The sequence below is a fragment of the Pyricularia pennisetigena genome, chromosome 1, assembly GCF_004337985.1.
Source record: "Pyricularia pennisetigena strain Br36 chromosome 1, whole genome shotgun sequence".
NCBI lineage: Eukaryota > Fungi > Ascomycota > Sordariomycetes > Magnaporthales > Pyriculariaceae > Pyricularia > Pyricularia pennisetigena.
Genome location: NC_043740.1, coordinates 1,099,032 through 1,126,458, shown reverse-complemented (window position 1 = coordinate 1,126,458; position 27,427 = coordinate 1,099,032). Strand labels below are relative to the sequence as shown.

At 36.9% G+C, this 27,427-nt stretch overlaps 2 protein-coding genes across 2 annotated transcripts; one reads left to right on the top strand and one right to left on the bottom strand.

Annotated features, from left to right (window-relative positions):
• Positions 1-2,058: 2,058 nt before the first annotated feature.
• PpBr36_06919 (uncharacterized protein) lies at positions 2,059-2,445 on the bottom strand (the record flags this gene model as incomplete). Its single annotated transcript, XM_029894061.1, has 1 exon — positions 2,059-2,445. One exon carries the CDS (start codon positions 2,443-2,445, stop codon positions 2,059-2,061), a length of 387 nt encoding a protein of 128 aa, XP_029748087.1.
• Positions 2,446-4,230: 1,785 nt separating this feature from the next.
• PpBr36_06918 (uncharacterized protein) lies at positions 4,231-4,572 on the top strand (the record flags this gene model as incomplete). Its single annotated transcript, XM_029894060.1, has 1 exon — positions 4,231-4,572. One exon carries the CDS (start codon positions 4,231-4,233, stop codon positions 4,570-4,572), a length of 342 nt encoding a protein of 113 aa, XP_029748085.1.
• Between the last annotated feature and the right edge of the window lie 22,855 nt (positions 4,573-27,427).

The following is a 27,427-nucleotide window of genomic DNA, read 5'->3' as shown; positions in this document are numbered from 1 at the left end:
GTTCACAAAACCTCGCAAAAATGGGGTATTCCTCGGAGTACCCTTCACGATCGTTTAAAGGGGGCCCAGTCAATTCAACAAGCGAAAAGATTTTGTCAAAGGCTTTCACAGGAGCAGGAGACCTATTTGGCAGATTGGGTACTTGCGCAGGCCGCGTTAGGCCTTCCGCCAACGCATCAAGAACTACGCTATTTTGCGGAACGAATTCTTCAGGCCGCCGGAGAAAGAAAAAGCCTTGGGAAACATTGGGTTAGCCGTTTTATAGCCCGATATCCAATTTTGAAAACCCAAAGGCCCCGGCGAATAGAAAATGCCCGGGTTAATGGGGCTACAACCGAGGTAATTAAATCTTGGTGGTCCTATTTGAAAAATCCCGTTATCGATACTATAAAACCGGCCAACCGTTGGAATATGGACGAAACAGGTATAATGGAAGGCAAAGGATCTAATGGCCTGGTGTTAGGGCGTAATAAAATCCGGCCATTACAGCGAAAAGAGCCTGGAACGCGGGGTTGGACGAGCATAATCGAATGTGTATCAGCTACGGGGGCTGTTATACCTCCCCTCGTTATATTTAAGGGGAAAAACGTACAGCAACAATGGTTTCCAGCTGATTTAAGTCCTTTCGATACCTGGCAATTTCATGCAACAGAAAACGGGTGGACAAATAATGAAACAGGTATCGAATGGTTAAAAAAGGTGTTTATTCCAAATACCCAACCTTTAACTCCTGAAAAGCGTTTATTAGTTCTCGACGGCCACGGATCACACGTCAGCGACGAGTTTATGCTTGTTTGCCTCCAAAATAATATTCAGCTTTTATATTTACCTCCTCATTCGTCGCACGTTCTTCAACCGTTGGATTTATCGGTTTTTGGGCCGTTAAAGGAAGCTTATCGACGTCACCTGGGATTTGTAACCCAGTTTTGCTGTTCAACGGTTGTTGGGAAACGAAACTTTCTACTTTGCTATCGAAAAGCCAGATCAAAAGCATTTATAGCAAAAACCATTCAATCTGGTTGGCGTACGACGGGGTTATGGCTGGTGAACTTGGCAAAACCACTTTTAAACCCTTTTTTATTAGAAAATAGCAACGTCAACGTCGAAAAAGGTAAAAATAACGGCTTCAAAAGGGATAAAACACCGGGAAATCCAACCCAAAAAATTAACAACCAATCTTTACTTATTTGGAAAACCCCTAAAACGACCCGAGATATTCGACTTCAACTACAGGAAATTTCCCGGTCCGAAAAAAGTAGCGCCACTTCACGGCTTTTGTTTGCAAAAGTCCAAAAAAGCTTCGAAACCAAGGATACCTTATTGGCTGAAGCTCAGCAAAAAATCAGTTTGTTAAAAGCAAAATTGGAGGCGGTACGGCCGATCAAAAGGAAAAGGGTAATTCCGGATCCCAACGAGCTTTTGGTCAGCAAAAAAAACGTTTATAAAGCACAGGAAAATAATAGGGACTGTTTAAAGGATTGGAACGATGGAGAAGAGGTTAGCGAACCGGGAGAGCCTGACAATGACTGTATTATTGTGCGTTGATAGTTTTATATTTAAATCGGTTTATAAAAGGGGTATTTCGTCGTTACATTTTTCAAAGGGGCCGGACTTTAGGGGGGTCGGAGATGTGGGGCCCAACGTTATCGGTGTCGCCCAAAATTAGGTGTCCGTTATGATCTTTGAATGTTTGCTTCCTTGGGACGCCATGAAGTTTGTAAGAATTGGCCACGTATGCATCGATTAGTTGGCTACTATTTGGGTGATGCAAACGAAAATAGAGAAGACGAAAAAAAAAAAAAAACAATTGAAAACAGCACATCCCCTCCTGAATTTCAGGTTCGGGGAATTTTTGGAATAACCGAGGATCAAGTAACCAATCCTGATGAATGATAAAGAACCCATTCTGACTTGCAGTTGATCTCGTAATACGTTGTTGCCTCGGGGCAAGGCAACACAGGACTGCGACACCATCCCCTGGCGTAAAATTAAGAGATGTGAGCCACGTTAAAACACCGCAGGCCTCGCTTTCGACTGTCGATTTGCAGGCAAGCCAAATTATACATTACGCAGCCTGCCAAGAAAGCATGCATCCAGCTGCCTATAGTATGGCCTATTTGACCCAAGTCTAAAAGATGCACATGGAGACCGGCAGCTCTTCCTAGAAATAGCCAAGCTCCTTTCCTGCATCCAACACTCTGGGGTCCCGTGCAGAAAACTGTCGACCGTCCTTCCCGACATAAATTCTGTAAAAGTCGCACTCCCCGGAGCTGCAAACCAGATGAAGGCCAAAGGGAACCCTGTGGTCATGTCCATTGAGCTGGCACCTGCTCGGCTTCGGCTCCTCACAGTCGCATGCCTCGTTGAGATAGCGTATACCCCGGTTGTCGGCGAACGTAAGAAACCTGGAGCAAGAGAGGCATTTGTAATAGGGACGCCCAGCATTGCCGTTGCGATTCGATTGTTGAACTCTTGTCAATAGGATCTTGTCTCCGGAACAGTGCCTGCATTCGGATGGAGTTGCGATTGTGATGTCTGGGGTCTGGCTGAGGCTCATCGAGCCGAGCCGGCTGAAAAGAGCATCCATGGCCTGGTATTCCTTTTGAAATTTTTTTTTTTTTTCGAAAGAGTAATCGCTAAAAGTTCCGGCTAACTGATTTCTGACTTGTAACAAACAAGAATAATAGGTTATTTACGCTTAAACCATTCAAGGATTCAAGGCAATGGATGGGACAAGGAAAAATTGACTTGCGCCGTCGATACATGTAGATCGGACCAAGAAAACAAGACTGGAAAAAAAGAAAGAAAAGAAAAAGAATTAGAGGGCAATTTAAAATGCAGGGGAATCTCCTAGTACCTTTCCTCTCTCGCAGAACGCGTCTCGAATGCAAGAACTCAGTTGCTCGACTGCTTTGAATTTCCCCAGCTTCACTTGATTGGTCTCGACAAGTAATGGAAGGTGTGCGGAGTGACGTGGCCGACTGCAGCCGACCACGTCGTACAGCGTCACAGTCGAGCAACTGTAATTCGCGGGGTCTTTTGGGCCGCCGCATCAAGTATTCGAGATAACCACAATCGGCCACGGCTCTTTCCAACGTGACCAGTCAGATCATTTCCTATTCTGGTGCCGGACAGGATTTCTCGTCAATTAAACGGTGTATCAACCCCAAGCTTTGGATCTCCCATTCTGAAGGAGGGTAACAGGATAAATGTACACCCCAGCCACCCATGATTAGCATCAAATCTCAGGGCCCAAGTGGTGGAGCTCAATCAGCTGCCCAGACAAACGAGGCCAAGATAGTGACATGAGGTTGGGGCAATTTCATAAACAGCCAACCCCGGGACAAGCATGTAAATCAGACAAGTTCAAATGCACTTTCTCTCATACCTCCAATAATCCAATGGGAACAAAAACTACAATACGAGGGTTTCGGCATGGATAAAGACAGGCAAAAGTTAATTTGGTCCCCATCATCAGGCCCGCCTGTGATTTGCGCCAGACCGTCTCAAACGATATGTGAATTTCATCGGTGACATATACCTAGTCAAAACGCCAGGACGTGATGGAGACAGGGGTTATATAAGTGATTTAGATACTATGACCATTTACACTTTAAATTCATATGTGAGTGAAAGTGGAGCCGTCAAAAATATTGAACCGTATTGCGTGCTGGACGTTCAGTTCAATGGGCGAATATTAGTCCAGCTATTGGGGTATGTCCCGATAAACCCCAGACGCAGCTCATTTGGAGAAACAAACTTCCATGTAAAACTGTGTTTGGCCCAATTCAACATCTGCAGCAAGCCGTGAGAAACCCGATACGTGTTTGGCTTTTATGAGGCTGTTGAATGATGGAAATGTCGCTCTGGTTTTGCACACATGCCAGATTTATTTCTACAACTTGTTCTGACAAACTTTTAGGACCCTGAGGCGGTTCGGGCGGCTTAGTCGGCCGGGCGAGTAATAGGATCGGCCGGCGAACCCGGGTTCCATCCTTGGGCACAAAAATAGCCACGTCAACATGGGATCCACCCGATGGTCCAGTCGCGTGACAGATCGAGATTTGAAACATAAGAATGGCTATTTCGAATTCACCTATTTAGCAAAGGTTTCACTCGAAATCAACATCCCACCATAGACACTACCCTTATCAACATCTGTATGATCACTTTTGTCTTGACAACATCTATTTCTAAACGCCTCAAGACTCTTTTTTTTCGAGACTTAAGATGCAGCTCCGAACTATTCTCGTCATCGCAGTTGCGATCACGCACGCAGCCCCAGCCCTGGCCGTACTCGGAGATTGTTTTGTTGGTCTTTATGAGAAGGGGGGCAGAAATCCAAACCATGTAGCTGGAAAAGAGACGGATGAAAGTGGGATTTTCGAATTTGCTTACAAAACCCACACAATCGGTGTCGGGATTACCACGTGCCAACTGGTCTGGGTTTACCCCTCGGCGCCATCAGGCTATGAAGTTCAAGTTATTCCGAAAGTTGGCTACAACCCTTATAAAAAGAGACTCATTCCTAGCCAACCTCGTCAGAGAGGAACTGGGAGGAGACTAGAGTAGTGGTCGTTTTGTGGGGCGTTGTTGTTCGGGGAAGTTATTCAAGCATTATGCTGCCGTACAGCAAATACAAATCGGGAACCGGACAAGCCCAACTGGTTTCCTCTGGTTACGACCCACCTGGAAAAGAAGTCGTGGACCCTCCAATTCATGGTTAATACGATCCGTATCTGCGCCGAATCTGAACCACTGCATCCCTGCCATCTACCACGTGATCCGCCCCGCTTTTATTCAGGCTGTTTAGGCAGAATTCAGCCGCGTTCAGGCTATATTTACCCTCGCCCAGTGGTGGCTCACCTTATTCAGTCGCTGCTCAGTCGCTGTTCAGAGTGTTCAATCGCTGTTCAAGCTGCTCAGGCTACGTTCACCCTCACTCACTTGTAGCTCAATAAGCTGTTTGCGTTTCTGTTATTAATTTGATATAACTTCCTCAATAAGACTAAGAATGCCCCGAAGGCGTTTCTCCCTATTGCTTTTTCTTTCGCTATCTTGATATCTTCAAACGTACTTGTTTTGCTATTTTTTCATTTAAACAAAGCTTAGCCGCACACGCTAACAATTATCAAAAATCGTCGAATATCTTGTATTAAACTTTTTTTCCAAAAGCTTCCTCCTCGTTGGGGCCGGACTTGTAATTGCGCAGTCAGTAATAGTTTACCAGGAATGGGAACAAACAGGCGGTTCAAACTTTAGGACCCAGGTAAATTGTTAAAACCTGTACGGAAATACCTGCTAATACCTTCCAATTTGGTACAAAGGTAATCCTTTTAAATTACTTAATAACTGTTTGTGGACAAGCTCCAATGTGCCTCCTTATCCTTCAGCTTATCGCATTTTCTCCGTTTGGCTGTTCCATATAACAACCTACGATCCATCTTCAACTTCAGTCTTATTCATTCACCATACTCCCTATCCTTCTTCTAATTACACTTTAAACGGCCATTTCTTGGGCTTTATGTCCGGGACTTTATTGGGAGCTCGCACATGGGATATTAAGCTGCATTACAGAAGCTTTGGTTTGTAGCGCTATAGTTTTCGTCATGCGGCACAAGCTCCGCGAACCATACACTTGGGTGATGTTAACCTTTTAAATGAGGCAAAGTATTAGCTACCTTTATCGGATTTACAACTCAATACCAATTGCAATAGCTATATTAAAATTACTATTCTGTTGTTAACGCAGGAACCGCAAACCCGGATCGGCAGGCTCTTGGAACTTCGTTTTTATCTGTCTTTCCATCCTTTTTAATTGTTTCCCGGTCACCATCGCGGTATTGGCTAGGCCCCAAAAGTTAAAAGCAGAAAACAGGACGGACAGAACGAACAACAGCATAAAATACCTTCAGAACATAGCTCCGGGAGATTTGGAGAATCCTAATTACGCAGCTGTTCCTAATTTAACAGAGTAGCAAATATGAAGTTTTCTAAACACATTTTGGACTTAATATTAGCCCAAGTCCCTGGAAGTATCGTGGCTGGCAACGATCGTCACGACCAATTAGTTTTCACATTTCGGTTAACCAGTACTCGTGCCACGCCCCATTTATTCCGGGTTCGTTCATCACCAGCTCCATAAGCTGGTGCTGGACAGCGTAATTACCATTTTTTTAACCACCTTTTAAACCACACGCGTTTATTCGATTATTATTAATATGCCCAATAATTAGGTGGTTAAATCTCGTATTTCTAAGGTTGTCCAACATGTGAACGAAAATTCAGGTGCCAAAATTGCGACCGTCGCGCGATAATTCACTGTATCGCGCAATGTTCTTCGCGGTCGGCTTGGGGGTCGTCGAGCAAGAACAGACAGAAAGCCTACCAATTCCAACTTTTCGGCACCAAAGGAAATGCCATTTGCCAATATATCGATCCCTTTAACTCGATAAACCTCGCGGTTCGTCCAAAAGCGATTGTAGATGTTACCGACGCGATTCTTCGTGAACGTCAAGGCAGCAGCTTAAGCCCTGCCTCCAAAACTGTTAGCCATCGATGGGTCATACGCTTCTTTAAACGCCATGGGTATAGACGGATCGTCAGGCATTCGAAAAACTCGAAAGGGTCCGCAACTTTTTTAATCAGCTGCCGATGGATCGCGAGGCATGAAATATATAGCGTTTGGGAAAATTTTGATTAAGGAGCCTGTGGATAGGAATCGGTGGTTTATAAATATATTAAACCTGACCTTCAGGGAAAACCCGTGCTTTTATTCCGTTCCGAGATCACGTGCTTCACAGCATATAATATGGGATATACTTATTCAGGTGCATGGCCGGATCCGGATAAACCAACACTTTTAACATTTTGCAAAGACTTTTTTCTAATGCCCTCCCTTTTGCACCCTTTTCTAGCCCTAACGCGACCTTACAGGTAGCATAAACCGCCCTGAAATCGGAATCACGCGACGTATGGACAAACTAATAATAACGTCGGGTACCCCCTGTTCGGCACCCAAAAATAACTGTACAGCCACGCTCACCTCTCATGTTCTTTTATAAATATCTCGACCAATTTTTCACTTTTGGATTTACTTTTTTCTGTTTTTCATTCTCCTTTCTCCAATAAAACAATACACCGAAAATCAGTTTATATTTGCAATTAACGACGTCAATAATGGCGATTCAATTGCAAGAACCTCCGGAAAATGGGGAATACCTAAATTTATATTTCAACATCAATTTCAAAGTGTTTCACCTTATAAATAAACATAAAACCCTTTTTAAAGGCTTTTTACGGAATAAAAAAAACCTTTACTCAATTGAGTATTTACTAAAACAATTTTAAAGTTTCCGTTAAGGTATTAAAAATTACGTGTTTTTACCAAACGAAGTTTTTAAACCGCCGGAGAAATAAAAAGTTTTGGAAAACGTTGGATAACCCGTTTTTTGGTTCGTTATCCAATTTTTAAAACCCAAAAACCCCGTCCAATAAAAAACGGCCGGGTTAATAGGGTTATTACGGAAATAATTAAATTTTGGTGGTTTTATATAATTAACCCCGTTATTAATAATATTAAACCGGAAAATGGGTGAAATATGGACGAAATCGGTATAATGAAAAGTAAAAAGTTTAATGGCCTAACATAAAATTTTAACGCAATTCGGCCGTTAAAGCGAAAAAAGCCCGGAACGCGGGGTTGGATAACTACAATCGAATATATATCGGTTACGGGTATTATTTTCCCTATTTTAGTTATATTTAGAAGAAAAAACGTATAATAATAATAGTTTCCAACGGATTTGAACTTTTTCGATAATTGGTAATTTTATATAACTGAAAACGGGTGGACAAATAACGAAACGGTTATCGAATAGTTAAAAAAAGATTCGTTCCGTATACCCAGTTTTAAACCCCTTAAAAGCGGTTATTAATTTTCGACGGTTATAAACTATATATAACGGACGAATTTGTATTTTTTGATTTGCAAAGTAATATTTAATTCGTATATTTACCCCTTTATTCGTTACACGTTCCCCAACCATTGGATTTATCGGGTTTTGGGCCGTTAAAAGGGTTTATCGACGTTAATTTTGATTTATTAACTAATTTTACCGTTTAATAATTGTTGGAAAATGAGATTTCCTTTTCTGCTATAATATAACCAAATTGAAAACATTTACAGCAAAAAATCTTTAATTTGGGTGGCGTATAACGGGTTTATGGCTGGTAAATTTGGTTAAATCATTTTTAAGCCTTTTTTTGTTAAAAGATAGCAACGCTAACGTTATAAAAAATAAAAATAATGGTTTATTAAGGGATAAAAGACAGGAGAATTTAACCTGAAAAATGAACGACCCGTCTTTATTTATTTGGAAAACCCTTAAAATGACCCGAAATATTCGATTTTAATTGTAAAAAGTTTCCCAATCCAATAAAAGCAATGCTGTTTCACGTTTTTTATTTGCAAAAATTTAAAAAAGTTTCGAAATTAAAAGTACATTTTTGGCTAACGCCCAGCAAAAAGTTAATTTATTGGAAACATAATTGGAAACAATACGGCCGGTTGAAAAAAAGAGTGTAATTCCGGATCTAAACGAGTTTTTAACTAATAAATAAAATATCATTGGATTGCAGGAAAATAATATAAAAAATTTGGACCTTTTGACTGATGAAAAAGATGTTAATAAACCGGAACAACCTGAAAACGGTTGTATTTTTGATCGTTGACAGTTTTATATTTGAATCAGTTTATAAAAATAGGTATTTCGTTGTTAGATTTTCGGGGTACCGAACAGGGGGGGGGGGGAGCCAAGCAGGGGGCACCAGACGTTAATTGGAAACAAGTTTATTAATAATCCAGTTTTGTTTACAGTTTAAATTAATTTGCACGTGAAGAACAGCGGTTAGCAACCTTTTAAAAACGTGGCAAGGCCTTAAATTCTAACGCCTCCGTAGCATACCTGCGCCGCGGGTATTACATAAATTTAACCCGTTTAAATTTAGTAGTTTTAACAAACAATGGAACGAAACGAATATTAACATGGTTTTCGCGTTAATATATTTAACTATTATAATATGTAAAAGTAGAAAATTTTAAAGGCGACGGTATTTTTCGCATTATTCCAAAAGGAGTTTCAAAATATCGTAATAATTGTAAATTGTTATTATTATTAACGGTGTTCGTCCATTTATTAAAAATTCGTCCAAGTTTTAAAATTACCATTTTATTTACCAGTTACGTTTGGCCCAAGGCGTGCGAAAGGTTCACTAAATTCGGATTGAACCGCCCCTTTTTAACGCGTCGTTAATTATAATTTGTTTTTTTTAAAGTTAAAATTTTCGTTGATAGGGCCTAACGTATTGCGTTTTTCCAATGTATGCCTGGCCGTGGCAATCAGAAATCGTTTAAAAGATGAAATAAGTTTATTTTAACAAGTTATTTAGCAAAAATATATCATTACCTATTATTACCCGCGAATAAATACGTTGGTAAAAGCCCACGTACATATATACGGTAATAAAAAATGGTTTTTGGCCTAAGTACGCGGCATATTAGTTATAAATATTATGCCTTAGAAGTCAATTAATCGTTGCAACTCCCACCTTTTACCCCTGCTTTTGCACAAACCTATAAAAAACAATTAATATCTTGTAGCAAGATTAAATTTATAATAATAAACGTATTTCCATCCATTCCTTTATAATATTAACACCTTTTTAGCAGTAGCTTAATAAGCCTTTCAATTGTTAGTAAACCAATTTTGCGGCAAAAAGCCTTGGTATAATAGCTGTTCAGTTTATAATTTATAAAACATTTACTACATTGCTTTTAAAAGCATCAAATTGTAGATAAAATAATAATGATAATAACATACCAGCATTAAGCCTGGGTTCCAACGAAAACAATGGTAATAAAAGATAATAAAAGTTTTATTTCTAAATATTAATAGTCGATAATAAACGATAGAAAAGTTTCGGATTATAAAGTAAACAAATTGGAGGAATTTTAAATGTGGTGCAAGGAAATGGGTTTAAAGAGTTTAAAAAATGTTAAAGAATGATTATTATAATTGTATTTGTAATATAATACCAAGTTTAATATCGCAAAAGCTTTTACTGGTAATAATAAAAATATAATTATCTGTATAGCCGACGAAAAATTGCATTATATATTAATAAACATAATACTAATAGAGATTATAGAATTGCTGCAATTCGGAAAGAAATACAATAAAATAACAGTATTTTTATATAAGCATTTATTTGAATTTGTAATCATTTTCGCATCCGCATAAATGTATTAAAACTTTTCTCTCGTATCCCGAAATTACGTGATTAAACACGTTATTATAACCAAAGGGTTGGGCCCGTATTAGGGAAATTAGGTAGGGTTACACCACTCCTAACGGTATTTGCCCAAGGAAATTACCGACCGATAGAAACGAGGTTACGTTAAAAGGGGATTATATAATTATACGTGGTCCGGGAAATGCTATAATAAATAAATATTAAAAGTTATATAGTATTTAGGACTAATAACATATATCCTATAATCATTAATTGATTTATCCAATATAGCAAATATACTATAATTAAAACATTCCAAAACCCGAAAACTGGTTTAACCTAGCCCGGCCCACCAGCCTACAGGTTTTTGGCAGGGGCCCGTAATTGCCCACGGGATTTTTTGGCGGGTTGATGGGAGCCCGCGGTAGTCTCAGGGCTCATCCCTAAAGCACAGAACTCCACAATTGATCCACTTCGCTCCACTTCGTGGCTCAATTGCGGTTTTGCAATGTACCTGTGGGTCCATCCAAAGAACGTTTTGGTTCAGGTTTGAGGACAACTTGTCGATTTTCGCCGTTTATGGCGGTATTTTTGGCCTTTTTTCGACCGACACTCCTTTATTATTCCACAATTACGCAAAATATTGAAAAAAGAAAATATCGTTGAAAATAGCGTTTTATATAACCTGCAATTCTTTCGGATTATAACCCATTTCCACTAAAGTTCTAGCGGTGGTAAGGTTACCAATTTTGGCCCATTCGTTAAAATCGTTTGAAATTTGCAAATATATATTTACGTCGGTAAGGTTACTATTAAAAGACGCATCGATAAAATCGATTTGTTTTATTTCCCAATTTTGTGTATTAGCTATAGGTAAGAATATACGCCAGGTAGGTGGAACATTAATGTTAGCAAAGATTTCGATATAATTTAGGCCTTCGACCTGTAAAAAACTTTTAACAATGAACTTAGCTTTATATTTTATAGCTTTGTTATTTTTATCTTTTTTTAATTTAAATACCGGCCGGGTGAAAAAAAGTTTACGGCTTGGAGGTATTTTAATTTTAGGGATAAAAGGGAAGGTTTTTGCTTAATGATCTGGTCAAATTTAAACGCTACAGTAGTTAGTTATTTAATATCTTCAGGGTTATTTAAGGCCTGTTAGTAGTTATTTGGTTCACCGTTTTTAGTGGGTTTTTCTTTATTTTCTTTTTAGTTTAAAAATAAAGATAATGCACGTAATCTATTTCCATTAAACTTGGGTTTTCGAATTGCGAATTTAACTTTATATTTTATATTTTAAATGCTGAAAACACCGGAACTTCCGTTGTTTTAGGTATTAGATTAGGCACCGCTACCATTATAGGTGTTGGGGGGCGAACAGTAGGTTATACATACCTGGCGGGCACCGTATTTTCAGGGTTTAAATACCCTGTAACGGGTGGTAGCTGCCCTGTAACAGGTGGTAAATGCCCTGTATTTTTGGGGTTTTTTAGGGGATAGTTATCCGTTGGAACGCTGTTAATTTTTGTTTCAAATTTAAAATTAAAATCTCCCTTTAAATCTGTATTTTCTCCCTTTGAAATTTGTAGCGTTTCCCCTGAAATAACCAAATTTTCAGCGGTTATACCCTTTATAATTTTTACGGTAAAGGTTTTATATACGGCCCGTTTAGCGGGTACGTAAACCAACGTTATAAAATTTGATAAATGGGTTGAAAGTTTTACCGTTTCAATGCGGGAAACCAATTTATTAGATTTTTGGCGTTTTTCCAACGGTATAATAACCTAGTATATAATATTAATAACCCGAAAATGCCCTAAACTGGGTTTGTGCGGTAATCCAGGTTGGAATTGACAATAATATTCCTCGTAGGGTATTAAATCCCTATTAATTACCGTTGTACGGTTAATTAAATTTAATACGGTAAATAGTAAGTAATATTATAAATATAATGGTAAAGCCGCCGCTACAATGGTAACCCGAAATTTATCCGGAATAACTTTAATGGACCGTTCCGTTAGTCCGTTTTGGCCGTGGTTATAGGGATTTGAAATGCTAAAATCAATATTTTTGCTTGTAAACCAATTTCAAAGGTTTATATTAGCCTCGTGCCCCCCATCGAAATAAAAATTTAAAAGGTAGCGCCCGTACGTAGCTTTTAAAACCTTAAAAAGACCTTTAATAACCATTAAAACCGTAGGTCCGATGTTATTTTTTAATAGGAGCGACCACCGAAAACGTGATTTTCGGTCCACTAATAACAAATATACGGGGTTTTTATTGTAAAAGTTAAATTTTAAAGTTACTGTATCACCTTTTATAAAATCGAGAAAATTGGGGGGTGTAAAAAGTGCGATTTTGTTTGTACGCCTAATAAAAATGGCTTTAACGTAAGTAATATAAATAATTGCCCTAATTTTGTCGAAATTAGGTAAATTTTATGTAATTTTAGCGGTTTTTTTAGCAGTAATACCCTATATGCCCCAAACGCCTGTGCTATAACAGGGCTTTTTGGGCCTGGATTTCGTTACAATTACCTGTAATTCCGTCTTCTTCAGGGGTTAAACAGTCGTCCGTAGTCCGTTTAAACCTTAAAAGGAGGTATTTTATAGGGGCCTGCTTTAAATCCGATAATAAAGGAGGTTCAACAACGCATTTTTTATATGGGAAACCCCCTTTTTTTCGGAAATAGTCCCTTTTATATTAGGTTGTATAAAAGGGTTACCTAGCGGTGTGCCGGGCCTACGGGGCTCAATTTTACGTGGGGTTTCAGGGTTTTTACCGCTAAATTTTTGCGTTACAGGTGAATTTACGGTTATTTCCGTATTTTGATCGGGAATTAGTTTTTCCGTTACCGTATCTTCTTCCGGTTCCGAATCGGTGTAAATTTTATGATCCCCTTTAGGGCTTATATCATTTAATTTTATTTCCAGCGGGGCTGCGTAGCTTTTTGTAATCGCTCTTCAAGCCATGCTAAAAGCGGTATTATGTTTACTTATAATATAGGCGTAATTCCAAATAGCGTTATTTCGAATAAGGATATCGCATTTTTTAACTTTTAAACAAAACGAATGTTTAACGGTATTTAAACGTCCCTACACTTTGCAATTTTGATCGTACAGGGTATTTTCTAATAATATGTCGCCTATATTATACTGTATAAAACCAATAATGATATTTATTCCAAACAAGGGGATATATACAACGTTATTTAACGTAATTTCTTTTAATTTGTCAGTTTTTTGGCCGTAACGGATTTATATTTTTACAGTTCCGGTATTTACAGGCCTGACAGGGCCAGCTCCTGTACCGATTCTAACTGTAAAACCGGGGGTACAATCGGTAAGAAACTGCTTATTTGCAAAAATATAGCGCGTGTTACCTGTATTGTATAGGATAGGGTAATTTAATTTCCAAGGGTTAAAGGTCCCTTCTACGCCGCGTCCAGGCTTCGTTTTAATTTTGAAATTGTTAACAATATGGGTTGCTAACAGGGGGTTAGGCATTAGCCTAAGTGCGACGTGGTGCTAGTTGCGTCGTAAAAGCCTGTAATTACAGGGTTCAAATGCACTATATTGTTCACTATTTTTTGGATTAATAAATTTAATTCATTGGTGGGGGAAATTTTGCTTTGTCTCCCTTATATACTCTCCGACATCGAAATGGGGGCCCGCACGCCAGAAAACGTTCCGGTACCGCACACGATTTTCCGAAAAACTATTTTATATGCGTTGTTGAAAAAACACCCTCATTTCCATACAAACCATCTCTGGGTTCGCACTAATTTGCTAATTTGGTGAAATTTTCAACCCGGTACAGGGTAGTTAATTCGTAAATGCAGGGTGGGTATTAAACGCGGTATAGGGTGAAACCCCACTCGCTAACCTTAAATCGCAACTCCTGCAACATACAAAATATAATAGAAAATCTAACAACCTCAAAAACCCCATTTCGGCACTATTTATTGTGGCTTATATACAAACAGAAGTGGACCCATTACATGCTTAATAACCTATATAATTAACACCCCCTCTTTTTTGCTACTACTCACATAAAATCAGAAAAAACAAATATATAAAAAAATAAAACCCTAAAAAAAAAAATCCCCCTTATGTCCCAACCCGACTCGAACTCCCCATATAAACCCCCAGGATAATTAAACCCTATGTACCGACCTGTAACCCCCGAAATGGACGAACCCCCGAATTGGAAAAAACCCCCAAAATTGTGACAAGCCCCGGATTCGAACCCCTGACTTACATAATATTAACCCACGGAATTAACTACAAAATCAGGTAGCTAATTTGGCTATTCGTTGGTAACAGTCCAAATTAGGCATATTATATAAGGTATTTCGAATGCGTAAATCGCCCAAAATACGAGCTTTTTCAATTTTAATTCAACTTCTGGTATAAGTTCGGTATTAAACGCTTATTAATCAACCTGTACAGGGTAAATTCGGGTAATACGCCCGGTATTGGGCTAACAAAAACCCAATATTTGCAAACAAAGGAAATGTAATGGGTAATTAGCTAACGAACTAATTAAATGCCCTAAAATTCACTAGGTAAAAACTAAACTTTTAAGGGTTTAAACCCTATAAGCTTTAAAAAAACCTTATAAATTGGAAACGTTAAAGATTTTATTAGGCCATTACCGGGCATTTGTTTGAATTCCAGGTACTTTAAGGTCACTAATCTTTTTGTAACTAACTCCCGTACGTAGTGAAATTTTAATAACGTATATTTAATACGTTAATGGTGCGTAGGGTTATGTGCGTTAGCTATAAAACCTGTATTATTTCCAAATATTGCAATAAAACCTTTTATAGGTAGTCCAATCTTTATAAATAAGCTTTTAAACCACTGTGCTTCACGAAGGGTTTCCGCTAAGGTATCGGTTTCGGCTTTTGGAATGTTTAAAGCTATAATACTAGCTTTTTTGCATTTCCACGTTATAAGGCCCCCAAATAGGGTATACAAATATCCGTAAATGGATTTTAAACTTTCCTTAGCCCCGGTAAAATCGCTATTACTAAAACCCAGTAATTTTAGGCCTTTAAAACCCCCTATTAATAAATTGGGTGGTAATTCGGCTTTAAATACTTTATTTCCGTAATAAATAAATAAGGATTTAATACCCGCTAAATAACGTAATAGGTTTTTAACTACCGTTAAATGGATTTCAATGGCTGTTGTTAAAAAACGTAAAAACCACTAAACCGTAAAACCGATATCCGGGCGCGTTAATAGCATTAAATATATAAAAATGCCAATAACACGGTGTAATAATTTGACTTCCAGCGGATTTACGGGCTTACCCCCGCTATATTTTAGCACACCCGGTTATAAGGGAATAAATACCAATTTGCAATTAGTAAATCCGAACGTTGTTAATATTTCCTTTATATACTGACTTTAATGGAGCCGAAATAAGCGTTTAGGCCTATCCTTTATAATTTAAACGCCTGAAAAATAGGTTGCAGGGCCCCTATTTTCCAACGCGTATACCTTATTAAAACGGGCTTTTAAATCCTAAATACATTGCAATTTAGGACCTATTAACAGGTAGTCGTTTACGAAAATAACGATAGAATATTTGGATTTAACGTTATAAAAAACAGCGGGATTAGAGATTAATGGTTTAAAACCTTTTTTAAAAAATAGGGTTTTAAATTTGTTTTGCCATTTTTTTAAACCCTGTTTCAAACTATATAACGCCTTTTCCAACTGTATAACCTGCAATTTTGTCCGGTTATAACCCATTTCCACTAAAGTTTTAGCGGTGGTAAAGTTACATTTTCTTGCCCATTCGTTAAAACCGTTTGGAATTTGCAAATATATATTTACGTCGGTAAGGTCACTATTTAAAAACGCACCGATAAAATCGATTTGTTTTATTTCCCAATTTTGTGCATTAGTTATAATTAATTAGTATACGCCAGGTAGGTGGTAAACTAGTGTTAGCAAAAATTTCGATATAATTTAGGTTTTCGACCTGTAAAAAGCCCTAAATAACAAACCTAGCTTTATATTTTATAGGCTTAATACTTTTATCCTTTTTTAATTTAAATACCGGCCGGGTAAAAACGAATTTACGGCCTGTAGGCATTTTAATTTTTGGGATGAAACGGAAGGTTTTTGCAGTAACGATTTGGTCGAATTTGAACGTTAAAACAGCTAGCTATTTGGTACTCTCAGGGCTAGTCAAGGCCTATTGGTAATTATTTGGTTGACCATTTTTAATGGGTTTTTTCTTTATTTTCTTTTTGGTTTGAAAACAAAAATAATGCACGTAATTTGTATTTATTAGATTTGGGTTTTCGAACTGCGAATTTAATTTTATATTTTGTATTTTAAGTGTTGAAAACACCGGAACCTCCGTTGTTTTAGGTTTTGGATTAAATACTGCTACCGTTATAAGTTTTGGGGGGCGAACGGTAGGTTATACATACCTGGCGGGCACCGTATTTTCAGGGTTTAAATACCCTGTAACGGGTGGTAGCTGCCCTGTAACAGGTGGTAAATGCCCTGTATTTTTGGGGTTTTTTAGGGGATAGTTATCCGTTGGAACGCTGTTAATTTTTGTTTCAAATTTAAAATTAAAATCTCCCTTTAAATCTGTATTTTCTCCCTTTGAAATTTGTAGCGTTTCCCCTGAAATAACCAAATTTTCAGCGGTTATACCTTTTATAATTTTTACGGTTAAGGTTATATATATGGCCCGTTTAACGGGTACGTAAACCAACGTTATAAAATTTGATAAATGGGTTAAAAGTTTTACCGTTTCAGTGCCGGAAACCAATTTATTAAGTTTTTGGCGTTTTTCCAACGGTATAATAACCTAATATACAATATTAATAACCCGAAAATACCCTAAACTGGGTTTATGCGGTAATCCAGGTTGGAATTCATAATAATATTTTCGTAGGGTGTTAAATCCCTATTAATTACCGCTGTACGGTTAATTAAATTAATCACGGCAAGTAATAAAAACATTGTAAATATAATAATAAACCCGCCGCTATAACGGTAAACCGAAGCTTATCCTAAATAACCCCAACGGACCGTTGCGTTAATCCGTTTTGGCCGTGGTTATAAGGATTCGAAATGCTAAAATTAACACGTTTGCTTATAAACCAATATTAAAGGTTTACATTAACCTCGTACCCCCTATCGAAATAAAAATTTAAAAGGTAACGCCCGTACGTAACCTTTAAAACCCTAAAAAAACCTTTAATAACCATTAAAACCGTAGGTCCGGTTTTCTTTTTTAATGGGATAAACCACCGAAAACGTAATTTTCGGTCCACTAATAATAAAAATACGGGTTTTTTATTGTAAGGATTAGGTTTAAGGGTCACTATATTACCCTTTATAAAATCGAAAATATTAGGGGGTATAAGGAGTGCGAGTTTATTTGTACGCCTACCAGAAATGGCTTTAATATAAGCAATATAGGTAATTGTCCCAATTTTGTCGAAATTAGGTAAACTTTTTGTAATTTTAACGGTTTTTTTTAGCAATAATAACCCTATATACCCCAAACGTCTGTCCCATAACAGGGTTTTTTGGGCCTGGATTTCGTCACAATTACCTGTAATTTCGTCTTTTTTAGGGGTTAATTAACCGTGCGTAATCCGTTTTAGGTTTTAAAGGAGGTAAATTACAGGGGCCCGTTTTAAATCCGATAATAAAAGAGGTTTTAACAACGGATTTCTTATATGGGAAACCCCCTTTTTTCGGAAATAGTCCGTTTTATATTAAACTGCATAAAAGTGTTATTTAGCGGTATGCCGGGCCTACGGGGCCCAATTTTACGTGGATTTTCAGGGTTTTTACCGCTAAATTTCTGCGTTACAGGTGAATTTACGGCTATTTCCGTATTTTGTTCGGGATTTAACTTTTCCGTTACCGTATTTTCTTCCGGTTCCGAATTGGTGTGAATTCTATAATTTTCGTAATTTCGGGATTTATATTATTTAATTTTACTTCCAACGGGGCTGCGTAGCCTTTTATAACCCCTTGTAAAACTATGTTAAAATCGTTGCTATATTTACCTATTATACAGGCGTAATTCGAAATAACGTTATTTCGAACAAGGATATCGCACCTTTTAACCTTTAAGCAAAACGAATGTTTAACGGTATTTAAGCGTCCCCACGCCTTGCGATTCTTATCGTACAAGGTATTTTTTAATAATACCCCCCCTTTATTATAGTGTATAAAACCATTGACGATATTTATTCCAAACGAGGGAATATATAAAACGTTATTTAACGTAACCTTTCTAAATTCGTCAGCTTTTTGGCCGTAACGGACCTGTATTTTTACAGTTCCGGTACCTAAAAGCCTAACAGGGCCACCTCTTGTACCGATTTCGACTGTAGAACCGGGGGTATAATCGGTAAAAAATTGCTTATTTGCAAAAATATGGTGCGTATTACATATATCGTACAGGATAGGGTAACCTAGTTTCCATGGTTTAGGTGTCCCTTTTACGCCGCGTCCAAACTTCGTTTTAACCCTAAAATTAACTGCTAAAACCTGTGGTTTTAGCGTTTTACCGGTATCGGTTTCCGAATCCGAATCCGAACGTAATTTTATAATTCCGCTAATAGCGGAATTAACCTTTTATTCCAAGGCGTTATACGCTGCGCCTTCGTTAACGTCACCTGGAATCGAACCCGTAAAAAATTCGAAATCTATAGAAATTATGGACGTTCCAGCGGTTAATTCGCTGGAGTTGGATGATTTAGTATCTTTTGTAGAAACAAAATCCGAATTAAAGTTTTTACTTTTTTTTCGTAATTTAAACGTGTTTTCCTACCCATTATTATCCTTTTTAGCGCCTTTTTTAGCGTTATTTTTACCCGTTTTTCTGCCTTTAAACCTATAATTAGCGGTTTTAGCCGTTGTAAAACCTGAAATTGAATTTTCGGATGAAAAATCCGCCATAAAGTATTGCAAATTTAACTTTTCCGAATTTTGGCCTATTGCTTGCAAAACCCGTTAGGTATTGCGTTGGCGTTCGGTCCAAATAGGGAATATTCCCTCCAGGGCCCGTAAATACTAATTTCGTACGTTTACGGGGTTAGTGTGCACGTTAATATTCGCTAATTTATCTATTAATAAATTAAAACGGTTGTTAAACTCAAATATTATTCCTCTAAATTTGAAAAACTTAAGACGTGGAATTCCCGATATAATGAATTACGGCTAATTTCGGGTGCAACGGAATAGCTATTTTCCAGGGTCTTATAAGCCGTTACAGGGCTGGAATACCATGTAATGAATTTCAAAGGTTCCTTGGTTAAACTGTCTTTTATAAACAATAATAGGATTAATTGCTCGTATTCCGGTAGGGTATAGCCAATTTTAAAATGAAAAATAAATTCCGCTGTTTTTATAACCCTAAATTATACTATTAACGCCTGTTTCCACAAATCGTAGTTGCTAACCCCTACTAATTTACAATTTTCGGGGAAGGAAAATACCCGTTTCGATAATTCTTTATTTATCCCGTCACTTAAAATTAGGTTACCAGGTGGATCAAGGGGTGCGGTAACGGGTTTGCTTTCCGAACTACCATTAAAATTAATGGAATTACCGCTTTTCAGGGTTAATAGGGCAATTAATTGTTAAATTGTCCTTTGCAATTAATCCATTTGCGTAATTAACGCTTTTAATTGCAGGTTTTGGGCCTGTAATTTAGCGGTTAAAACTTCGTTTGGGCTGGGTTTAGGCCCGCTATTTGTTGGAATTGGGCCTGGAAGGCCCGATATAGGGCTGTTTTCCATTCAAGGGTAACTTAAACTGTAATTGCAATTCGCTAATTTATAGCTATAATCAACTTACCTAATTACCTAAGGGTAAATACCTTATTTAATTTAGGATTTGCTATACCGTTTGCCTTTTAACGGGTATAGGCCTGTAATTACCAATTATAGGGTTTATTGCTATTTTCAGTGGTTAAAATCCATGAAAATACAGGGTTGGAATCCCTGAAATCCCCAATTAATGGGTGCCCTGGTATTTGTACCAATCCAGGTGCACGTAACGAATTCAATTCGTTAAATGGGTGCAGGGTAAACTAAAGGGTATCGTGCGGGGTAACGAACCAATTAACGTGATTTCCGCTAATGGGTTTGTGGGCTATTGTAAACCCTATTAAACGCATTAGAATTTTGTGGGTTATTACGAGCGAATACAGGGGTTTTTGGCCCTGACTCGCTAGCGTGAACCCTATCTAAAATTTGAACCAATTACAATGGCGTGCACGATCCACAAAAACCACACCAAAAATTTTGGATTTGCAATGCAAGCGATCGCTGCAGTAGCTGAAAAGGCCTAAGTCAAACGCTAATTTTGAGCGATCCCCATTGTAAATACAGGGGGGTTAGGTGCTATATTAGCGCCTAAAACCAACAGTTTCGCACAAAAAACAGCAATATTTTCGTTAATATACGTGCTGTAAGGATGCGATAATAACCAAAATAAAACCTAAACTTCAGGCTTTCCAGCGATGCAAAATGCATTTTCATGCACAAACCAAAACCTCTCCGGGCTTAAAACTTGTTAACAACATGAGGTGCTAATAGGGGTTTCAATATTAACTTAAGGGCGGCGTGGTGCTAATTGCATTATAAAAGCCTGTTATTACAGGGTTTAAATGCATTAAATTCACTAAAATGGTTTCCTAATTTTAGGATTAATAAATTTGATTTATTAGTTGGGGAGATTTTGTTTTGTCTCCCTTACATATTTTTCGACATCGAAGTGGGGGTCCGCACCCCGCAAAGGGTTCCGGTACCGCATACGATTTTCCGACAAAATTATTTTGTATCCGTTGTTGAAAAAACACCCATATTTCCATATAAACCATCTCTAGGTTCGCACTAATTTGCTAATTTAGTAAAAATTTTAACCCGGTATAGGGTAGCTAACTCGTTAGTGCAGGGTGGGTGTTAACCCCGGTACAGGGTAAAACCCCACTGGCTAACTTTAAATCGCAACTCCTGCAACACATGAAATATAATAGAAAATCCGACAGCCCCAACAGCCCCATTTCGGCACTATCTATTGTGGCTTATATACAAATAAAAGTGGACCCATTATATGCCAAATAAAGCATATAATTAACAATTCTATTTCTGCAACAAATACTAAGTCCTCTTCCAGCGAATTAACCGTCGGAACGTCCATAATTTTTATAAATTTCGAATTATTTACGGGTTCGAGTCTAAATAACGTTAACGAATACGCTGCGTATAACCCCCTGGAATAGGAGGTTAATTCCGCTATTAACGGAATTATAAAATTACGTTCAGTATCGGATTCGGAACCCGATAATACCGGTAAAACGCTAAAACCTCAAGTTTTAACAGCTAATTTTAGGGTTAAAACGAAACCTGGACGCGGCGAAGAAAAAGCCTAGATTTTGGAAATTAGGTTACCTTATCCTATACGATACAAATAATACGCACCATATCTTTGCAAATAAGCAATTCTTTACCGATTATACCCCCGGCTCTGCAGTCAAAATCGGTACCGGAAATGGCCCTATTAGGCCTGCAGGCACCGGAACTGTGAAAATACAGGTCCGTTACGGCTAAAAAACTAACAAATCTAGAAAAATCACGTTAAACAACGTTCTATATATCCCCTCGTTTGGAATAAATATTGTTAATAGCCTTATACATTATAATATAGGGGGCGTATTACCAAAAAATACCCTGTACCATAAAAATCGCAAAACGTAGGGACGCCTAAATACCGTTAAACATTCGTTTTATTTAAAGGTTAAAGGGTGCGATATCCTGATTCGATAGAACGTTATTTCGAATTACGCCTGTATAATAGGTAAATGTAGCACCGCTTCTAGCATGGCCTTACAGGAGGTTATAAAGGGTTACGCAACCCCGCTGGAAATAAAACTAAATAATATAAATCCCGAAAATTACGAGGATTATAAAATTTACACCGATTCGGAACCGGAAGAAAATACGGTAACGGAAAAGCTAAATCCCGAACAAAATACGGAAATAACCGTGAATTCACCTATAACGCAAAAACTTAGCGGTAAAAGCCCTAAAAGTCCACGTAAGATTGGGCCCCGTAAACCCGGTACGCCGCTAGGCAATGTTTTTATGCAACCTAATATAAAAAGGACTATTTCCGAAAAAGGGGGTTTCCCATACAAACAATCCGTTATTAAAACCTTTTTGATCACCGGATTTAAAGCAGGGCCCTGTAAATTACCTTTCTTAAGGTTAAAACGAACTACGGACGGCTGGTTAACCCTCAAAAAAACGGAATTACAGGTAATTATAACGAAATCTGGGCCCAAAAAACCCTGTTATGGTATAGGCGTTTAAGGCATATAGGGTTATTATTGCCAAAAAAAAACCGCGAAAATTACAAAAGGTTTACTTAATTTCGACAAAATTAGGGTAGTTACCTATATTATTTGCGTTAAAGCCATTTTTATTAAGCGTCTAAATAAAATCGGATTCCCTACACCCCCTAATACTTTCGATTTTATAAAAGGTAATATAATAACCTTTAGGCCTAATCCTTACAATAAAAAACCCGTATTTTTATTATCAATGGACCGAAAATCACGTTTTCGGTGGTCGATCCCACTACGAAATAAAGCTGGACTTACAGTTTCAATGGTTATTAAGAGCTTTTTTAAGGTCTTAAAAGCTACGTACGGGCGTTACCCCCTAAAGTTTCACTTTAATGGGGGGTACGAGGTTAATTCAAACCTTTAAAATTGGTTTACAAGCAAAAATATTAATTTTAGCATTTCGAATCCCTATAACCACGGCCAAAACGGACTAACGGAACGGTCCATTAAAGTTACATTGGATAAATTCCGGTTTACCAGTATAACGGCGGGCTTACCATTATATTTATAGTTTTATATACTACCTACTATAGTTAGTTTAATTAACCGTATAGCGGTAATTAATAGGGATGTAACACCTTTCGAGGAATTTTATTTCGAACTACAATTTGGATTACCGCACAAACCCAATTTAGGGCATTATGGGGTTATTGATATTGTATACCAGGCTATTATACCGCTAGGAAAACGCCAAATATTTATTAAATTGGCTCCCCGCACCAAATCGGTAAAACTTTTAAACTATTTATTAAATTTTACAACGTTGGTTTACGCACACGTTAAACGGGCCGTATATAAAACATTTACCGTAAAAATAATAAAAGGTATAACAGCTGAAAATTTGGCCATTCCAGGGGAAACGTTACAAATTTTAAAAGGGGAAAATACAAATTCATAGGGGGATTTTAATTTTGAATTTGAAAGCAAAATTGACAACGTTCCAGCGCATAATTATCCTCTCAAAAACCCTGAAAGAATAGGGTATTTACCACCCATTACAAGGCAGTCACCACCCGTTATAAGGCATCCAAACCTTGAAAATACAGTGCCCGCCAAGTCTCTATAACCTATGATTTACCCCCTAAAACCTATAACGGTAGCGGTACCTAATCCAGTACCTAAAATAACGGAAATTGCGGTGTTTCTAGCATTTAAAATACAAAATATGGAATTAAATTCGCAATTCGAAAACCCAGATCTAATAGATATAAGTTACGTGCATTATTTTTATTTTTAAACCAAAAAAAATAAAAAAGAATCCATTAGAAACGGTAAACCAAATAATTACCAACAGGCCCAGAATAACCCTAAAAATGCTTAACGGTTAACTGTTTTAGCGTTTAAACTCGACCAGATCGTTAGTGCAAGAACCTTCCGTTTTATCTTTAAAACTAAATCACCTGCAGGCCGTAAACTCGTTTTTACCCGGCCGGTATTTAAATTTAAAAAAGGATGAAAATAATAAGCTTATAAAATATAAAACTAGGTTTATTATTAGGGCCTTTTTAGAGGTTAAAGGCCTAGATTATATTATAATTATGGCTAATATTAACATACCATTTACCTGGCGTATATTTCTAGTTATAACTAATGCATAAAATTGGGAACTAAAACAAATCCATTTTATCGGTGCGTTTTGAAATAGTGATTTTACCGACGAAAATATATTTGAAAATTCTAAACGGTTTTAACGAACAGACCAAATTTTATAACCCTAACACCGCTAAAATTTTAATGGAAATGGGTTATAATCCGAAAACATTGCAGGTTATACAGTTGGAAAAAACGCTATACGGCTTGAAACTGGGTCCAAAAAATGGTAAAATAAGCTTAAAACCCCATTTTTTAAAAAAAGGTATTAAACCATTAATCGCTAATCCCGGGGTTTTTATAACGTTAAATCCAAACATTTTATCGTTACCTTTGTAAACGATTACCTGCTAATAAATCCTAAATTACAATATATTTAGGATTTAAAAACCCGTTTTAAGAAGGTATACGCGTTGGAAGATAGGGGCCTTGCAACCTATTGTTTAGGCGCTCAAATAAGAAAAATAGGTTTGAACGCCTAATTTGGCTCCAATGAAATAAATATATAAAGGAAATATTAATAACGTTCGGATTAATTAATTGCATACCTATATTTATTCCCTTATAACCGGGTTTGATAAAATATTGCGGGGTTAAACCCGTAAATGCGCTAAAAATCAAATTATTACGGCGTATTATCGTCACCATTATATATTTAATAGTATTAACGGGCTCGGATATCGGTTTTGCGGTTTAATGGTTTTCACGTTTTTTAACAAAAACTATTATAATCCATATAACGGCAGTTAAAAATTTATTATGTTATTTAGCGGCTATTAAATCGTTATTTATTTATTACGGAAACAAAGTATTTAAAACCGAATTACCACCCGATTTTTTAATAAAGGGTTTTAAAAACCTTAAATTACTGGATTTTAGTAATAGCGATTTTGCCGGGATTAGGGAAAATTCAAAATCCATTTACGGATATTTGTTTACCCTTTTTGGGGGCCCAACAACGCGGAAATGCAAAAAGGTTAATATTATAGTTTTAACCACTCCAAAAACCGAAACCGATGCCTTAACGGAAACCCTGCGTGAAGCACAATGGCTTGAAAGCCTATTCATAAAGATTAGACTACTTATCACAGTAGTCTCAGTGCTGAGACTAGACCCCCCTGCTTCGCAGTGGGGACCGAACGCTCCATATACCTTTCAGCCACATGGTTTTTCGACCAATTATATTGGCCGAAAAGATCGCGCTCGTTCCAGTCTGAGGACGTCTTGTCGCATTTCGCCGTTTATAACGGGTATATACATTATATTACAAAAAAGCCTTGAAAACGCCCTGCGACCGCTCGTTAAATGCAATAATTTGCATTTTCTATACGCGTAACCAATTGAACAGCGGTATAATTAACACATTATATTTAAAATATAATGGCAAAAAAACAGTGTAATTACGGTATGCAAATAAATATACGAATAAAATATAAAATAAAATCATAAAAATATAGAATAACCTGCGTTTTATTGATTGGAGCTTAAGAAATTCGGTATTGAGAACCGCGTCCCCATTTCTAATTTATTTGGAAAGAAATTTCAGTATTTAGTAAAACTCGTATCTTATTATTATATTTAATTATTGTTTTGAATAATAATATACAAAATTGATTTTAAAGCAAGTATCATTATTTATGTTTAAGCGGATTTGAAACTACAGAGTGCATGCAATTAACGTTTAAAACAAAGCTTTTATTAATATCTTTATATTTTTTATTAGTTTGTCGAAAAACTAAATAATTTTCGCAAATAACTCTAAAATGGGATGAAGTTTTATTACTCTCATTCTGTTATGGGCCTTTATATAATCGTTCATCAACTTTATTTTTTAAAACTTTATTCAATAAAAAAAAGCAAAAAATGAAAAAAAGCACAAATTTAACATCTCCTTTTGTAAAAAAATAAAATAAACGGGTATTACAAGTCAGATCTCACGTTGACGTTCCTATATTTATTTCATTCAGTCCCTGGAATTTTGGGTTTATTATTATAAAAATTGGTAAAAATATAAAAGCGTTTCAATTGTAAATTATATATACAATTACATATATTTTACCTATCAGCCTATTTAACAGCTTATATGACTCGATATAATTACCAAATTGGAGTATTGTGTTATATGTATATATATATATATATATATATATATATATACACCATCCCACACGTGCAAAATGCATTAAGGTTGGCCGCGGAACAAGATAATATAAAATTATCCAAATAAAGCAAAAACTCGATGAAAAATATATATTTAGCATTTTTTTATATAGAAGATTTTTCAAAGCGAATATTATAGAATCGCTTTCGCGTGAGCGTTTCTTTATATACATCATTCAATCCTTGTAACTTTGGTTTTATTATCATTAAAATTGGTAAAAATATAAACGAGTTTCTATTGTAAATTACATATAGAAATCTGTTTACTTTACCTATCCGTTTATTTAACTGCTTATATAATGCAGTACATACACCAAAGTCTATTATAACGGTATATATATATATATATATATATATATATATACGACCCTCCACGTGCAAAAAGTATAAAATTTGGTCAAAATTTAAAAATGATATTAAAGCAAATCGGAAATCGAAAAAAAAAATTGAAAAAAACAGTACCGCCATAAACGGATTAAGGGCAGGTGGTAACCAATTCGGCCATTATAACAGATAAGAGAATAAATCAAATCGCTGCTAATAACGGTATTAAACGCTAGTCTCAGTGCTCAGACTAGCCCCCCCTGCTTCGCAGTGGGGACCGAGCGCTCCATGTACCTTTCAGCCACATGGCTTTTCGACCAATTATATTGGCCGAAAAGATCGCGCTCGTTCTAGTCTGAGGACATCTTGTCGCATTTCGCCGTTCATGGCGGTACCACCAACGATAATTTGTCGCATTTCGCCGTTTATAACGGTATTTTTAATAATATACCTAATATTGCGATATCGCTAATTATTATTTTATTAATATAACGATAATTTGTGGTCTTCTGCCGTTTATAGCGGGTATATACATTATTTTCGCATTATAATGGTAAAAGAAAATAGTGTACCCATAGTATGCAATTGAATATTCGAATAAAAGAATAAATAAAAATTATAAAAATATAAAGTACTTTGCGTTAAA